Source organism: Mastomys coucha, unplaced genomic scaffold, assembly GCF_008632895.1.
Source record: "Mastomys coucha isolate ucsf_1 unplaced genomic scaffold, UCSF_Mcou_1 pScaffold22, whole genome shotgun sequence".
NCBI lineage: Eukaryota > Metazoa > Chordata > Mammalia > Rodentia > Muridae > Mastomys > Mastomys coucha.
In genome coordinates, this window is record NW_022196905.1 from 66,225,024 (window position 1) to 66,244,090 (window position 19,067).

Sequence of the window (19,067 nt, forward strand, 5' to 3'; positions counted from 1 at the left end):
AAGAGGGTGCCTGATGCTGGTGTAGGCCAGAAGAGGGTGCCTGATGCTGGTGTAGGCCAGAAGAGGGTACAATCCCCTGGAACTGCAGTTACAGATGTTTGTGAACTACCATGTGGGTGATGGGAACCAAACTCAGGTTCTCTGCAAGATCAACAACTGTTCTTAACTGCTGAACCGTCTCTGCAGCCCATTTTAAATTCTTAATTCCTGTTAAGGTTTTGTAAAAATTGCAAAACAATGGAATAGCTTGTGGTAGTTAAAAATAAATCAAACTGTCACTTATTTTAGCAACACAGACACTAGATAAAAGCAGTCCTGGGATAGAATGGAGGTAGAGAAAGAGGAAAACGCCACATCAAACTCTGCCAGTGGCTTTTCCTTTGGTCTTCGGTAGAATCATTTGAAATGTCAGGGGGCTGGGATGAGCTGTAACTTAAGAGGTGAGAATTCAGTTACTGCGTCTACATTGACAGAGAGACTACAGGAGCCATTTGTTAGATGTTTGGCTACTTCAACGTTCTATTTTGCTTTACTTCATTTTTGGCACTGGATATTGACTCCAGAGTCTCCTGCATGCTAGGCAAATGCTCTCCCTCTGAGTGATGTCATCAGCCCTCCTTGCGTATTCTGTGGACTTGTTCCCAATGGCTCTCATTACCTCTGCAGTTTCATATCCACGGTGTGATATGAATGGATGTAGCTAGAGACAGTATATTTCTGATCTATGCTTGCTTGATTATTCATTTTGCTTTTTATTTTCATTTATCTACAGAGGTGCAGTTCTGCTGGGCTTCTCAAGTGGACTGATGCTATCGGGCTCCTCATGGCTTCGTGATGCTGGGTTAGCCTGGTGGGTAACAGGTACGTGGAACTGACCTGTGAATGCATTGTCATTGTCCCAAACCGTGAAGTGTCTGCTATAGATATCTTGAAGAATGCTAATGAAAATGTATATACTGTAGCTGGGTTGGTGGTAGCAGCACGTGCTTTTAATCCTAGTATTTGGGAGACAGAGGCAGGTGGATCTCTATGAGTTTGAGGCCAGCCTGGTCTACAGCATGAGTTCGAGGACAGTGAAAGCTACACAGAGAAACCCTGTCTCAAAAAACATACATATATACATACATACATACAAATGTATATATATTCTATGTAGGACCCAATATAGATGGATTAAAGCTGATTTTACAGGAATTGGGAGGAACGTTACATGACTTTAGCATTGGCTAACATTGGTTAAGTCACTGCCTGTCATGGACCAGGGAGAATAGAATGCACAGTCCTGACCTGACAGGCTCTAGGAAAGCAATGGACAGAGTCTAGACTTGCTCCCACAGGGAATGTCTCTGGAATCTTACTGGCATTCTCTCTTGGGTCTGTGTGGGTGAAGAACCAGTGCATATACTGCCGGACAGCGCACAAACAGGCAATGATCACTTAGAAAGTGCCTTACCAGAAAAGTCCTAGAAACCACACAGACCTCATGTTTCCTGCTTTCTTGAATCTGGATGGTTGTACTTAATGAACATATTTCTAACTCCTCAAATCATTTCAATTCCTATTACCATGAAGATTGTAAGGCTAGCTACTGCGATGCCCACTCTTAACCTCTTCCCAAAGAACAAACATTGGCCTGAGGTTTGCTAAACCATTTGACTTTTGGGAGGGCCAGTGCCGGCTGTGATTTTGAGCAGACCACATTAAGCTGCTGCATTTTCTGGGGAGATGAGATTGAACCAGTGGCCTCTTCCGGTCCTTTTGGGTTCTCACCTGCGATGAACTGGATAAGCCAGGAGCTTTGCTGTTCTCTTGCCTGACGCATCCTCTTCCATTTTTTTGGTTTGTTTCTTACAAACAGGAGCAGCTTCGGCCATGGGTCTCCTTTTCCTGCATGCGTGGGCAGCCGCTGTTTCGGGATGGGTCCTGGCAGCCTTCACGGGCTCTATGTGGCCTCAAGTTCTTGGTCATCTTGTGAATTCAGGGACAAACCCTGGAGGAGCCATGGCCACCAGTATGATCCTTTATGTTTTACAAGTATTTTTCTGTGCCTGGTGCACAGCGTTTAAGTTTGTTCCTGGAGGCGTCTACGCTAGAGAAAGATCTGATGTGCTTTTGGGTGAGTACACTCTAACAGATCCAGTTAAAGAAACTGACCCAAGTTCTCTCACACTGGCCAGGACTCAGCATCTTTTATGATGGCTGGAAACAAGCACAAGGTCGAGGGCAGTCTGTAGTCTCGGTAAAGAAAACCCAGAAGGATGTCAAAACTGGAACTTTGTTCCAATTAAGTGCACTTCAACAATATTTATTACTCAGGTGGCTTTTAAGATGAGTGGTGCAAGCATTTAATCCCATCCTTTTGGAGGCAGAGGCTGGCTAATCTCTGTGAGTTCTAGTCTGGCTTAGTTTATATGTGGAGTCCCAGTTTGGGCTATATAGTAAGATTGCCTCAAATAAACAAGCAAATAAAATGAACTAGTTGAGAAAAAAAAAATGTCTAAACCATGGTAAAGCCTGTGTATAAACATTAGTGTTAGAAACTTACCAAAATTCAACATCCATAAGCTTATTTCACATAATTAATGTGTCCTTTAATTATAATTAATTATTATAATTAATGTTGAATGATTAATTTAACTAACCATTACTCTTATTTTATTATTTTATCTTAATTTATTTTTATATAAATATGTAAATTTATTTTACTTATATATTATAATATAATATATTTCATTTATTTATTTTATACATTACATATTATAGTATATAGAATTTATTACATTATTTTATTATTATATAATAAATGTTATAATATGTTAAAAATTATTTTTCTGAAAAAGATGGAAATACTGATTTGTAGCAGGTATTTAGAAAAACCAGCATCGTCAATCTCTTCCTCTCTTTCTTTTTGTGATAAGAGTCTTACTTTGTAGCCTAGGCTGGCCTGGAGTTCACTCTGTTGATCAGGCTGCCCTTGAACTTATGCTAATTCTTCTGCTTTGGCCTGCAAAGCGCCGGGATTATAGATGCGAGTTCTAGTGAGAACTGCCTACCTCTTTAACATGGAAGTAAAGCACAGCAAGTCCTTCTCAGTAGAATCTTTGAGAGCTGGGAGGCATCGGTGCTGATAGGGATCCAGTTCTGGCTTGTCTGCACTTCCTGTTTTATACTTGCCCATTTATTCTCATAAAATCATTCACTGTGCACACACTATGCTCCTGGCACAGGGTCAGGCTCTGGAGATGAAAAGCAAGGTGTTCCTTCTTACCCGGAACTTTTCTGGAATACAGGGAGGGACCATACATAGGTAAACACATTCTTAGGACATTTCCAGGGGTTGGGTACTGGATGGGAGAGGTTGGGTTTCCACACACACTCCACTACAGTTTTCCCAGTTACTGCATCTCACATTAACCATCCTAGACCTCTGCCAGGACAGGCTACTCTGGAAGACTCACCGCTAAGGGAAACGGGATCTTTGAGAAAAAAACCTTTGAGAATTCCCTATTTCCGTTCTTGGCTCGAGTTCTCACCTCCTTAGAGGAACTTACAGCCATGACCCCAATTCCTCCCAGCTCCTTCTCCACCTCCCAACCCACCCAACTTCACTTTATTTCTCTTTGTGAAAACAAACAAGGCAACCATAAAAAAGCCTGGGGTCCGATTTGTGTTGGCCAGCTACTCTGGGTGTGCGACCTACCCTGAGTGCGTGTGGCTGATAACACAGTGTCACTCTGTTGAGGAAAATTGACTGCTCTCTCTGCCAGTTAGAATCAGCTTCTTCGTATATGCCCACTTTCCTCCATTCTCTCTGCAGGTGCCTGGCTCTGCTAACTTTGTAATTCTTGTGGTTTCTTTCAGGTGGGTCTACTCTGTCGGGCTCTGCTCTCTCCAGGGTCCTGCTGTTTTCTTCCTCCAGCTTGCTCGGGGTACTGCCTGGTGGAGTACATACAGGTGTATGTAAGGGCTGTGTTGTGCTTTCCTTTGTTTCTTTGGAGCTCTGGGGATGATGAGCTTTGCTAGCTCATTCTCCCAACTCCTAGAATTGAGAAACCGTGCTTTATTTCAGCTTTGTGCAAAGCTTTGAGAACCTTCTTTAGTAGGAGTAGCTCGGTTACGGGGCAAGGAAAGTTGGTAATGGGGAGTAGGTTTCTACAAAACATCTTTGCTTGTTTTCTTTGAGAATTTCACACATTATATGTTGATTATCTTCTTTCCCCTTCCCCAGCTGCTCTGAGAGCTTTCCCCACCTTTTTACCTACCCAACTCCACATTTTTTTTTCTCTCTATGAAAACAAACATAAGCTGGGCAGTGGTGGCGCACACCTTTAATCCCAGCACTTGGGAGGCAGAGGCAGGTGGATTTCTGAGTTTGAGGCCAGCCTGTTCTACAGAGTAAGTTCCAGGACAGCCAGGGCTATACAGAGAAACCCTATCTCAAAAAAAGAAAAAAAGAAAAAAGAAAAAGAAAAGAAAAAAAGAAAGGAAGGAAGAAAGAAAGAAAGAAAGAAAGGAAGAAAAAAAGAAAGGAAACAAACATAATAGATTGAATTCGAGTTGGAAGAGGTGAGTCTGATCTCAAATGGAGGTAAAACCGCTGCCTGGTTGCCCCCAGCCTGACTTGCAGCTGAGGAAGCTGTTTATTGGTGGTCTGAGCTTTGAAACCACAGATGATAACTTAAGAGAATATTTTGAGAAATGGGGCACACTAGCAAACTGTGTGGTAATGAGAGATCCCCAAACAAAATGTTCCAAAGGCTTTGGTTTTGTGACCTACTCTTGTGTTGAAGAGGTGGATGCTGCAATGTGTGCTCGGCCACACAAGGTTGATGGGCGTGTGGTAGAACCAAGGAGAGCTGTTTCTAGAGAGGATTCTATAAAGCCTGGTGCCTATTTAACGGTGAAGGAAATTTTTGTTGGTGGCATTAAAGAGGATATGGAAGAATATAATCTGAGAGACTACTTTGAAGAGTATGGCAAGATTGAAACCATAGAAGTTCTGGAAGACAGGCAGAGTGGGAAAAAGAGAGGACTTGCTTTTGTAACTTTTGATGATCATGACATAGTTGATAAAATTGTTGTTCAGAAATACCACACTATTAATGGGCATAATTGTGAAGTGAAAAAGGCCCTTTCTAAACAAGACATGTAGTCTACTGGATCACAGAGAGGTCGTGGCAGTGGCTCTGGCAACTTTATGGGTTGTGGAGGAAACTTTGGTGGAAGAGGAGGCTATGGTGGTGGAGGTGGTGGCAGCAGAGGTAGTTATGGAGGTGGTGATGGTGGCTATAATGGGTTTGGAGGTGATGGTGGCAACTACGCTGGAGGTCCTGGTTACAGTAGTAGAGGAGGTTATGGAGGTGGTGGACCAGGATATGGAAACCTAGGTGGTGGATATGGTGGTGGAGGTGGAGGAATGAAGGAGGAAATTTTTGTGGAGGTAACTATGTTGATGGTGGGAACTATAATGATTTTGGAAATTATAGTGGACAGCAACAATCAAATTATGGACCCACGAAGGTGGGCAGTTTTGGTGGGAGAAGCTCAGGCAGTCCCTATGGTGGTGGCTATGGATCTGGAGGTGGAAGTGGTGGATACGGTAGCAGAAGGTTTTAAAATAAAACAGAAACGGCTACAGTTCTTAGCAGGAGAGCGAGTGAGGAGTTGTCAGGAAAGCTGCAGGTTACTTTGAGACAGTCGTCCCAAATGCGTTAGAGGAACTGTAAAAATCTGCCACAGAAGGAACGATGGTCCATAGTCAGAAAAGTTCCTGCGGCTTAAGCAGGAACCCTTCTTGTTCAGGACTGTCATAGCCACAGTTTGCAAAAAGTGCAGCCATTGATTAATGCAATGGAGTGTCAATTAGATGTACACTCCTGAGGTCTTTTTTCTGCTGGAGCTTTGTCTTTTTCTTTTTCTTTTCATTACATCAGGTATATTGCCCTGTAAATTGTGGTAGTGGTACGAGGAATAAAAAATTAAGGGATTTTTTTTTAACTTTTCAATATTTGTGTAGTTCAGTTTTTCTACATTTTAGTACAGAAACTTTAACAAAATGCAGTTTTGAAGGTGTTTCCTTGTGAGTTAACAAGTAAAGAAGATCATTGTTAATTACTATTTTGTATGAATTTTGCTAAAGTTAACTGTAAAGAAACACCTATTGACTTGCAATTTAAGGGGAATCTATCCTCCCCATTTCCAAAACAAAGTTGAATGGGTGCTGTGGAGAGAATAGATATTGGTATGTTTGCAATGTGTGTTTTAGATAATTAGAATTGGGTAATAAAAATAGCATATTTGTGAATTTAATAGCATTAAGATTGCCTTCAAAGGAAAAAGATCTCAAAAGTTTCTGTTTGCTTGTTGTGCATCTTCTCTCAAAATGTAATCATGATCTTGGTGTATTAGATTTATTGAGTCCTAGCCATGTTAGGAACATCTCCATTCCACATTTACCTTGATCCCATTGAAACTGCTGCCAATAGTCTGGGGTGTAAAGCATTCATGCTGCCCTCGGCTTACCAAGGGTGGTAGATGTATGCTATCGTCCAGTTAACAGTCTTTACTTCTCATATGGAACCACCAAGTCTGCTGCGCCTGAGCAAACTGATGGCCACCTGGTTTGCTTCTGCTTTTAAAATTTAAGGTCTCAAAACCTCACTGGTCTCGTCACTTTCCTTGGTTAAGTATCCCACACACATACAACTTTTCAGAGCAGAGGAATAGAAGTCACTTGTTTGAACCCCTGACTGGCTGGCATGCTTTCCTGTTTATGCCCTATCCATTTTGCTAGATGATGAAACAAAAGAATAGTATGGTGTCGTCCAAACCAAGCAGCAGATGTAGCACACACGGTTGCTCAATGCGAGCACCCTACTTCCTAAATACCTGAGTTTAAATTCAGAATGTCTTGAATCTCCAAAGAACACATGGTTATTCTTTGTCTATATCTCATTCTAAAACATGTTGGGTGTGACAGTTTGTTTGGGGACCCTGTTTGAGAGGAGTTTCAGATACTAAGGTTATAATATATAAAAATTGTCAACTGTTGCGCCAGCCAGTGCTGAACAATTTCATTCAAGTCCTGAGCGTGTGCCCTGCTGTTGCTCTCTTCGGCAGTTGACCGTTGAATTCAGATTTTTACTTGGTTTTTAAAGTATAAGCTAAACAAGCAATAAAACAGGGAATGGGGCATGCTAGTATTTCAATATGCTCTTTGTTGCTCTCCTTCTGTGCCTCTGTGCATTATTAATATTTGGATGCATGCAATGCTAGCATGGAACTTTGGTCTTTACAAATACTGCAGTTTTCCCAGAAAACACTCACACTGATAAATGTAACAGACAACAACAACAAAAACAACAAAAACAAACATAATAATAAAATAGACAAACAAAAAGTGCTCAAAAAGGCACCGAGTCTGATTTACCTTGGTCAACCACTCCTAAGCATGCGGCCTGCCTTGACGTGTGGTTGATAATACCCAGTGTCATTCTACTGAGAAAAACTGCTTTACCGTCTCCCTGCAGACATCTGTAGCAAATGGTTCCTTGGTTAGTGGTGGGACTTTGTGCCTACTTCCCTGTCTCTGCACTGGCATTTCATCTGCTTTGAATCTGTGCAGGTCTTGTGCCTGCTGTCACAGTCTCTGTATCAGTTCTATTGAGTCTAGTAAGGGCAGTTTCCTTGGAGTCATCCTGTTACAATATTTCTGTCCCCTCTTTTGCATAGCTCCTGGGCTTTGAGGGGAGAGGAGTGTGGTAAAAGACATCCCTTTTAGGACTGAGCACTATGAAGTCTCAGTCTCTGTATGTTGTCCAGTTGTGGGTCTCTGTGTTAATCAACATTCTCTGTACATTGTCCAGTTGTGGGTCTCTGTGTTAATCAACATGGTCTGCAAGAAGAAACTTCTACGGCGAAGCTTAAGTGAGGTATTGATCTATATACGGATAGAGGAGAAGGTCACCAGAAATTGTTTTATTGCTATGACCATTTGGCAGAATAATAGAAGTAGGCTTTTCCTACTTCTTTTCATGACCTGTCTAGTTTCACGTTCCTGGCCTCAGTGTCAGATATAGCTTTCATGTTTGTGAGTGGGTCTAAATTTAAAAAAAGAAGTGGTTGGTTACTCCCATAACATCTATAGACCAGTGGGCGTGTGTTGCAGCAGGTCGATATTGTACGCGGCTTGCAGCTGAGTACCAGCTAGATATCTCCGGGTTATCCTCTGCAAAATCACTAAATGCTCTTAGCCACTGGGTCTTTTCAGCCCCAGTCCTCCCACTTTTTAAAGGATTAATTTGTATGATACTGAGTGTTGAACCTAGGGCCTCATGCATGCTAAGGAGAGACCTTACCACTGAGGTATGTTCCATCCTTTTTTCTCTCTCCCTCTTTGAACAGGGACCATAATGGTAATTATTGGGTTGAGTATGCTGTTTGGACCCAAGAAAAACCTCGACTTTCTTCTTCAAGCAAAAAACAGTCCTAAAATGCTTTTGAGACGCAGTGAAAAATACATGAAACTTAGTAAGTATAGTTTTACGTGCTTTTAAGAAAGTTTGGTGTATACACTTTCCCCTTCCTCCGTCCCTCCGTCCCTCCCTCCCCCCTTCCTCCCTCCCTCCCTTCCTTCTTTCCTTCCTTTCTCCTAGCTCCCCCCTTTACTTCTTTTCCCAGACAGGATCTTTTTATGTCGCCTTGGCTGTGCTGAAACTCACTATGTAGCCCAGGCTGGCCATGAACTCAGAGTTCCTTCTACCGCTGACTCCCCAATACTAGGACTAAAGGTGTATGCCACCATGCTGGCTCACATTGTATATATTTTCCAACATGGAATTTAAGAGTACCACTAAGCCATATTTTCCTGCCGGTTGTCTTTGTTGTCTTTTTCTGGTTTGCTGAAACACATTTAAGCAAATCCCCAGTACTGTGGCATTTCAACCCTAAATAGCCTGTATCTAACACAGAAAATTTAGCAGGTAGTTGGAAAAGACGCTTTCTTCCGGTAGCTAATACCATGTAGCCCATCTCTTATTCTCTGGAGGATTAAACATGCTTTCATTAGTATGTTGACAAACTATAGACTCGCACGTGACATTAATTCATCACCTACTATCTAGCCATTTTAAATGAGTGGATTACACACAAGTGTTTAGTAAATGTGTGCAGCGTGTTGATTAGGTAACTCTTATGTAGGACTTGTACATACTGGTTTCTACCTTTAAAAGTTTGAAACTTTACCAAGGGCACAAAATATTATTGTAAAAAGGGATAGACAACATTGAAGCTATATAGGTCTTCAAAATATTTCTAAATGAGGACTTGCACCATTATGTAAAAGCTGTCATATATGTCTCATCATAGCACGGGAAGATTGTATTTAAGATGGGATTTTTCTCAATGTGGTTGGCAACCACTGCTTCACGGTGATACACCTGGAGGTGGACTTTGTCCTCACCCTGCTTGGGAGTCCGTGCGCTCTTCCACTCTGAAGATTCCCAAGTTTCTTAGATCTGGGAAGCCCTCAGCATTATTTTTCTTGTTCTCTTTCCTCCGTCCTTTTCAATGCCAACTGGTTGGATTGCCCCTTCTTTTCTGTTCTTTGTGTTTTAAGTGTTTTAATTTTTCCTACCTCTGTTTTATTTTTTTAATTGAAAAATACACATTTACTTATGTATTCAGTGAGGGGGCAGGGCATGTGCATGGAGGTCAGAGGACAACTTAAGAGAGTCTGTTCTCTCTTCCACCATGTGAGTCTTGGGGATGGAACCCAGGTCTTCAGTCGAGGCAGCTTAGCCATTGTCTGCTGCGCCATTTTGCTAGCCCTGACCTCTATGCACCTCTTGTCTTAATTCTCCTGGAAGCTTTGTCTAATGTGGCCTAAATCTTGCCCATTGACCTTTTCTCATTCATTAAATTATATATATATATATATTTCTATTTTAAATTTTATTTTATTATATGTGTGCGCGTGTTCACCAGCAGGTATGTCTGTGTACCACATGCATGTCTGGTGCCCATGGAGGCCAAAAAAGGCTGTCAGATCTCTTGGAACCAGAGTGATGGACAGTTGTAAGCTGCCACAAGCTGTGAATTAAACTTGGGTCCAGTGCTCTTGTCTGAGCCATCGCTCTACCCCTATATTTTTATCTCTAAAAGTCTGGTTTATTTCTTTATGAACTTCTATGATGGCTTTGTCTTTAGCCTTACATTACCCAGCCATTCTTTGGCATGCTCTCTTCTTTTTAAACACACTAGGCATATTCACCTTATATTCCAATTCTTAACTTTCTGACATCTAAGGTCTTTGCGTGCTTGGCTCATCAGGACATCTTTTCCTGCCATTTTGTGTCTACAAAAATATTTTTGTTTGTGTATTCTGTAATTTATTTTTACTTTATGTTATTGCTCTTGGGATGTCCTCAGGGAATGGTCTTTAAAGCCTGGTTTTAAACTGTGGGTTATGTATATATGTCATCTGCAGACTTCTGTATCAATAGATATAATTCTGAAAAAGTTATTTAAATTTTGTTTATTCTTAATGATTCTTTCTCTTTTTTTTGTTTAGTTTTGTGGCTGCTTGTTGGTGTAGGATTATTGGGATTAGGACTACGGCACAGAACCTATGAGAGAAGATTAGGCCAAGGGGTAAGTTATTAACATTTTTGAAATGAAGTTTTATTCTCTCTCTCGCCATATATATATGATTTATATATGATTTTAAACCTTTATTTGGCAATGTTTTGGCACCTGGCTTCCTTTCTCTGTTTCTTTCTTTTCCCTTTCTGTTAAATATTTTTGCTTAACATGTAAAGTAATATGTTTCTTCATGAAATTTGCATACATATCTCATGCATATTCACTCCAGTTTCTTATTCTTGTCCCCGTCTTTTCTTTGGATAAGTTTTTCTCCCCACTGTCCTCCTTCTACTTTTATAATATATATGTGTTTTTTCAATTATAAATATGAGAGAAAATATGTGATATTTTGTAAATGAATTATTAATATAAATGTAAACAATAAATTAATCTGGCGACTGTATTTCTTTACTTCATGCTTGTCTCCAATAACTACATGGATAAACCAATATTTATTTAGAACTGCACCTCAATAGCCAAGCAATTAAATGATCTACCATGCTGAGCGGTGGTGATGCACAACTTTAATCCCAGCACTTGGGAGGCAAAAGCAGGCAGATTTCTGAGTTCAAGGCTAGCCTGGTCTACAGAGTGAGTTCCAGGACAGCCAGGGATATACAGAGAAACCCTGTCTTGAAAAACCGAAAAAAAAAATCTACCATTACTTTCTAATCTGGCTACCTCCCAGACCCATCCCATGATGCTTGCATATTATTATTGATCTGACTCTGTGGATCCCTTCTTCATGGCTCCCATTCCTCTATCCTGCCAGCTGACCTGAGGCTCCCTCTCTCCCTTATCCTCTCTCTCCCTCTTTCCCTCTCTCCTTCCTCTGGTTGGCAGAAGTCCCACCCTATTCTTTATTCTGCCCAGCCATTAGGCGATCAGCATTTATTGACAAGACAGAGAATAAATGGGAAGAACTGTTTACACAAACATGAGACAGGAGATTCTTGGCATAAGCATTACAGTGCTGTGTCCATATTGGAACAAGATATAAGGGCAGAGAGACCAGCAGTTGAGTAGCACAAAGGTAAACTTTACACAGTTCACAAACACATTATCCTACAATATTTATTTTTCCTGAATCCAGCTCATTTCGCTTAACATGATGGTCTCCAGTTGCATCTATTTTCATGCAAATGACATGATTTCACTCTTCTTTTTGGCTCAGTAAAACTCCTTTGTGTATTTGTGCTACATTTTCTTTACTCGTTAATCTATTGATGGGCATCTTGGTTGGTTCCAAGCATTGGCTATTGTGAATACTATAGCAAATGTAGATGTTTAAACACCTCTGTGCTGTGTTAACTTAGATCTCATTAAGTAGACACTCAGGAGTTGTATAAGCTGACTATATCTTGCTTGTTGTTTAGTTGTTGTTGTAGGTGTATTTACTTTTATTTTGTGTATGTGAGTACATTGTTGTTCTCTTCAGACATACTGGAAGAGGGCATCAGATCCTATTACAGATAGTTGTGAGCCACCCTGTGGTTGCTGGGAATTGAACTCAGGTCCACTGGAAGAGCAGTCAGTACTCCTAACTGCTGAGGCATCTCTCTAGCCCCCTCTGCTGCTATTTCTATATCACTATTTTGATTTAATGCTAGACCTGGGTATTATGACTTTAAGACCCTGGGTCCATTCCCTTTACTCTTAGGCTGGTCATAGAATGGAATGATTAAGGAAATAATAATGGCAACTTGCTCATGCTTTTCATATGCAGTTAGTTTCCCATGCATGATCTCATTAATATAAATTGTAAAAGAAGAGAGTATTTTGTGTTTGATTGCTGAAGATGTGAATATGAGAGTCTTCTATTCAAAGAGAGTCTGGGGGAACAACCCTTGGTTTTGTGAATTATGTCTACTTTGTATGTTAGCATGATGTGGACATTTTATTGTCCTCCACTTTTTTTTTTTTTTTTTTTTTTTTTTTTTTTTTGTAATTTTAAACATTTAGACGTTTGATCACTCCTCTGGAGACAAAAGCAAGAAGAAGTCATTGCAAACCTATGTTTTCCATCTGTTCTGGTAAAAAGATAACTGTATTTCACAGTGCAGCCAGAGTTACAGTTTGAGATAAAATGGAATTTGAGAGTTATTGCTGAATATTACTAATCTGTACTAGCAGGAAAAAATGGTTTCATATTAAATAAAAAGCTCTCCTAAGGAAGGAGATTCCACGAGTCTCTGGCTCTCCTCCCCTCAGGACCAAACCCAGGCCTCACCCAGTAACAATTTCTTAGTAAGTAGATAATAACAAGCCATCAATATGGGCGCTTTGAGATGCCTTTTACATGTTAGTTATTATTGTTACAATGTACTCTCCGTAGGAAGAGGATGCCTGGTGTCAGCCAGAAGTTCTTTGAAAAGGAATTGTTTGAATTTGATTTATTGATTGTTTACTTATTCACTTACTCATTTGGCAAATGTTCACTGACTACTTCTGGCTATGCTCGGTGCCAGAGGTACTCGGGAGAAGCTGGACAAAATCTCTGCTCTCCCCCACTTTGCATTCTAGTGGATAAAGATGGTATTTGTGAGAACAAATAAAGAAAGACTGGCAGAAGGCCAGGCAGCTTTTTAGGAAGAGAGATTGTAAAATGCAAAGTTAGTGTCTGCATGGTGAGGGAAAGCTTCTCTGACATCTGAGATGAGACTCTAAAAAAAAATCAATTATTTAGATGTAATTCAGCTGTGATTCAGGTAGGAAATTTGTATAAAGGATCGAGGGAGAGCCAGCTTAGAGTGTTTGAGATGCACTCGAGTGGCCTGTAGGGCTGGTGTTATGGAGTAGACACTGATGCAGGTGCAGAGGTTGGGGAGGGCCTCATCACACCCGGTTTCACTAAACCACAGTGAAACACCTGTGAAGGATGACGAAATAATAGACTTGAACATGGCTGCTAAAATAAAAGAAAAAAATGTAGGAGGCTTTTTAGTGGTCCAAGAAAGAGGTTTTCTGAGTGGAGTAATACAGAGAAGTGCAGGGATTTAGAATGCACACACACACACACACACACACACACACACACACACACACACATACACACATGCACTTACATGCATACATGCGCTCACACATGCACACAAATATCATATGAACATGCGCACACACATACACTCATGCAAAGACTTTCACTCACACACACATGCCTACACATATATACATGCACACACACACACACACACATTTAAGACATGATATCTTTGTGTAGCCTTGGCTACTCTGTAACTCGTAGAGATCCTCCTGCCTCTGCTAAGTGCAGGAACTGAAGGCTCTTATCTCATTGCTGGGACAAAATGCCTGTTGGAATAGTCTGGGAGAAGGATTTATTCCAGCTCACAGTTTCAGGGGAGGGGCAGGGGAGGGGCAGCATAGTGGTTGGGGCTCTCTGTGGTGGTGGGAGCTTGTTTGGTGGCCTGTTCCATCTGTACACATTGGGTACATAAACTCATAAGCCTTACCCTTATAGCCCCTCACCTGCCAATGTAGCTACATGTCCAAAATGTTCCATAACTTCCCAAACGGGCGCTCCGATCTCCCCAGACAGTTTGAGCAAATGGGCATTGGGGAAACATGACATTTAACCTTGATGAAGGTGGTTTTTCCTTGTTTACTTGCTTATTTGAGATTTATCTTATTTTTAATTACATGATTGTGCATGTACCTGCATATGAATATGTGCAGTTGAGTATAAGTGTCTTTATAGACCAGAGGCATTGGAGCTACTTGGAGCTGGAGTTCCAGGCAGTTGTGAACCAAAGAGTATGGGTGCTGGGCCCTGAACTCAGACCCTCAGCAATAGCAGTACACGTTTTGAACTACTAAGTCATTTCTCCATCCTGAAACATTTTTAAAAAGTCAATTCACATGCATTCATAATGTTACTGCATATTATAGAACCCCAAACAATATTGATGTGTCTGTGTTTTTAGTTCCACCTAAATTGCTTGCAACTTGCTTTAACACTCTTTTTTTATTTTTATTTTTAAATTTTTTTATATATAGCCTCAGCTGTCCTGGAGCTTGCACTGTAGATCTGGCTAGTCTCGAACTCCGAGATCTGCCTGCTTCTGACTCCCAAGTGCTAGGATTAAACGAGTGTGCCACCATTGCCTGACTTTTTACTTTTATTGTTTTACCTTAACACTTTTTTTTAAAACTTAAAATCATCTTTATGAGATTCATTCCCATGGAAATGTATAGCCCAACTTCATCTGTTAAGGCTGTATAGGGTCCTGTTACATGTGTATAACTTCATTTTTAAGTGATTTTTCTGTGGTGGGATTAATTTACTGTGGATAGGTAGTGTTCTGTTCTATACATCAACACACACACAAACTACTATAAGCAGTGATTGTTAGAAACACTTTCCAAACATTTGTCTGATCAGCCAAGTTTAGGCTAGAAGTTCACAAATTTGTTTTGAGAGGACCATAGGGTAAGCTCCCCATTTTTACGAATTAAATATGGGTAAATGTCTATGGGATTTTCTTTGCTGAAATATGAACTTTAATAGGAGAGAGGCGAAGAAGGCTGGGACCGCAAACTTCCATTGTTCATAGTTACACAAAAATGATCACTTCAACAATTCCTCAGGCACCAGCGACAGTGGTCTCGGCTGCCATCTGGCCTTTTAGGTTTGGATATGACAACGAAGGCTGGTCCAATCTAGAGAGGTCTGCTGAACTGCTCAAGCAGACGGGTGAGTCCTGCTGAAACTGGCTCCAGGTTCTGAGAAACCACTGTTGTTTCCTTTATTCTCACCAAGTTCCTGAGTCTTAGGATTGCTGTGTGTGTGTTAAGTTCCCAGTGAAACTTCACTTTGTGGTCAGGTCTATAATCCCACACCACAGCTGTCCTTTGGAGCAATCAGTTCATTGATCCTGAACAGCCTATCCTACTGGGTAGCTCCAGGAGATTCATCTCATGCCTTCATTGTTAGAGATGTTCCGGTTCCTGCCATCTGGGGATCTGCTGCTGGGTACCTAATGGACTGTAAAGTAGAAAGAGTTGAGTGTACGGTGAAAATTGTTTTCAGGGGCTGGAGAGATGGCTCAGTGGTTAAGAGTACTGATTGTTCTTCCATAGGATCTAGGTTCAATTCCCAACACTCACATGGCAGCTTACACCTCTTTGTAACTCCAGTTACGGGTGATCTGACATCCTCATACAGGGATACCTGCAGGCAAAACACTAACGCACATAAAAAAGAAAAAAAGGAAAAATGTTTTCATAAAGCCCCAGGGCCAGTCTTATTTGTCTCTGTGCCCTTGAGGGGTTTTCTTTTAATGAAGCATCCCGCAGTGTGTGAGGACCTAGGTCTGCGCACTTCATGGTGTGTGCAGCATGATCCTAAAGGACTAAACCTTCTGGTTATTCTCCACGTGAAGCACACCACCTGAGAAGTGTTCTAGGGTCTTTTTGAGCACAATGCTTTAGTCCTGATTGGAAGGCTCACAGACACATCAGTCCAGAGTCTATGGAAAGCTGATAAATTCCTTTTTATACCAATCCCATGGAGCTTTTTGCCTTGGACTAAAATGTCATTGTGGGGTTGGAGATGTGGCTTAGTGGGTATATGCAAAGCCCTGGGTTCATTCCCCACCACTGAATGAAGTCCGGCATGGTGGTGCATACCTGTAAACTCCAGCACTCTGGGGGTGGAGATAGGACAGAAGTTCAAGGTCATCCTTAGCTACATTAAGAGGTCAGCCTGAGATACATAAGACCCTGGTCTCAAAAACATAAAAAGCCAATGTACACTATTTTATTGTTTCTGAACATAAGCTGTGAATTTGTAAATGACATGAAAATTATTTGAACTTCTGAGGAAAGTGTCAAGACTATTTAAAAAATCAGTCAGGCAGTGGTGGCACATGCCTTTAATCCCAGCACTCAGGAGGCAGAAGTAGGTAGATCTCTGAGTTCAAAGCCAGCTTGGTCTATAGAGCAAGATCCAGGACAGCCAGGGCTACACAGAGAAACCCTGCCACAATCAAACAAAGAAAACAATAAAAACATTAAGAAGTTACAAGTACAGAGAAAAGGCATGCTTTTCTCCTTCCTTAAAATGTCCTACACTTTAATTCAATCCTAAGTGCCCAGCACAGATTTGAGCCATATTCTTGTGACATATACGGATGATTTGGTTTGGGGTTTATGAGTAAAGGCAAGGGTGAAGAATAACACTCTTCTGGGGTGGGGTGGGGTGGTATATATATATATATATATATCTGTAGCCCAGCACTTGGGAGGTAGAAGGAGGAAAATCATGAGTTTGAGGCCAGCCCTCACCTCAACTAAACCAAACAATAATGAAATTCATAAAGCTTTTGCTAATTGCTTTTTATATTGTTGTTTCCTCACTGGCTGCTTGTTGGCCCTCTTTTCCCCCAAACAGGTGCAGATTTTATCACCATTTTGGAGAGTGATGCTTCTAAGCCCTTTATGGGGAACAACGACTTAACCATGTGGCTGGGGGAGAAGCTGGGTTTCTATACAGATTTTGGGCCAAGCACCAGGGATCATACCTGGGGGTGAGTGGAGCTTGGGAATTAATGCTAAGCAGAGACCTGAAGAATAAGCAGCTGTGGCTTGGGCTGGGAAGTTGACACCATCCTGTGGCTGTGTCTCAATGACTCGGTGACAGGGAGGCAGGGAAGTGCGTAGCCATCAATTTTCACAGTGACTCCTGAGGGCTGGACATGACTGCTTCTTCACATAGATCAGGCCTTCAAGGCTGGGGTGAAGTCACAAGGTTGGCCCTATCTGATATTTTCAGGTAACTTACATCGTAGTGTAAAAGACAAGAACACAGTTGGCCTTCCATATCAGCGTCTTTACTCCTGGATTCAAACAATTTGAAATTGAACATATTTGAAAAGTCTAGAGCATTCCAAAGACTGGGGCTAGAGAGATGGCTTGGCAGCTACGGGCACTTGCTGCGAGTTCCTGAGGACCAGAGTTAGGATCCTACTACAGGTAGCAAACTGAGCATCTCTGCAAATACCAAAGCTCCAGCTCTCAGGGATCTGACGCCCTCTTTTGGCCTCTGTGAGCACAGAAGAGTGCATGCTCCCCCCTCTCAATAAATAAAGTCTCCAAAAAGTAGAAAGTTTCAAAAAAGGTAAGACTTGAATTCACTACCCATAATGTACTCTCTTGAATTCAAGTAAATGAGCTAATGTATGGGCCTAGAGATGAGTTAACACACTCGGGAAGACACGTATAGATTGTAAGTAAATGTGATATAATTTTACATAGGACAACCATCTGAACATGTGTGTTTTTGTGGGCATCCTGGAACCAGTCCTCTGCAGGGACTGAAGGACAACTAGAAACATGTTCACAAAGAAATAAATCAGACAGTCTGAGACTATGATGCGAGCTATGCATGAAGACAACAAGCTGGAGAGAGAGAGAGGCTGAGAGGCAGAGAGAGAGGGGGAGAAAGAGGTTAAGGGAGAGGGAGAGAGGGTGGGCGGGTAGTGGCCTGGGATATTGTTACAGTCACAACACAAGCCAGGTGGGCGTTTCATTTTGTCAATGCTGCCATTTTTCACATCTTCATGGCATTTGCCACAACGCACCTGGTACTGTGATTAACACAGCAAGAAAAGCTGAATAAGGAGAGGCCATGAACCAGCGAGCAGACTTCCATAGGAGTGTTCACCGCACTCCCGCTCGGAGTGCCCCTCGGCGGATACCTGTCACGTGACATGACTTTAATGCACTTCCTTCTGTCACGTGACATGACTTTTTAATGCACTTCCTTCTCCACGACAGGCTGAGAACCAGACTGCTCTGCTTTTTCTCACTCTACAGGATTATGGTGCTGTCTCGGTACCCGATTGTGAGATCGGAACATCACCTTCTTCCGTCGCCAGAGGGCGAGATTGCACCAGCCATAACCATGACAGTTAACATCTCCAACAGACTGGTGGATTTTGTGGTGACACACTTCGGGAATCATGAGTGGGTTTCTTTGGATTACTTAATAGTATACAAATGCCAGGAAGTACTGTTAACAAATTACTTTTATTTATTTTTTAATGAAATCGCTTTTCTTACTTCCTAATCTCAAAAACAAACAAACAAACAAAACAAAACCAAAAACCTTAGATTATTGATTGTCCCTGTGTTGCTGGTCATTTGGGCCTTTGAGATGTAGATGGCCATACGAACCCAAGACTGCTTCTTGGGTGGTAGCTCTCCATACATGTGTGGCAGCCACATTTAATCTTCATGTTGTATGACCATATTGTGGTCCTTTTTATAGATAAAGACACTAGGTGAAGAGAGGTTAGATGATGTGGACCATCAGGGTTACACAACTAGGAAGAATTCAGAATAAAGCCGGAGCTCAGAAGTGCTTGGATCTACACGTGAAACCAGACCACAGGAACAACAATGAGAAC

The 19,067-nt window shown here is 41.6% G+C and overlaps 1 protein-coding gene and 1 pseudogene across 1 annotated transcript in view; both read left to right on the top strand.

The window, feature by feature from the left end:
- Positions 1-19,067, top strand: part of Cwh43 (cell wall biogenesis 43 C-terminal homolog) — a 49,138-nt gene that overhangs the window by 9,044 nt on the left and 21,027 nt on the right. Inside the window, exons 6-12 of the mRNA XM_031342694.1 lie at positions 773-861; positions 1,859-2,116; positions 8,404-8,529; positions 10,571-10,650; positions 15,247-15,352; positions 17,051-17,186; positions 18,475-18,624. Of these exons, the coding sequence (XP_031198554.1) occupies positions 773-861; positions 1,859-2,116; positions 8,404-8,529; positions 10,571-10,650; positions 15,247-15,352; positions 17,051-17,186; positions 18,475-18,624 (945 nt within the window). The remainder of the gene's footprint in view (positions 1-772; positions 862-1,858; positions 2,117-8,403; positions 8,530-10,570; positions 10,651-15,246; positions 15,353-17,050; positions 17,187-18,474; positions 18,625-19,067) is intronic.
- Positions 4,552-5,962, top strand: LOC116071229 (annotated as a pseudogene).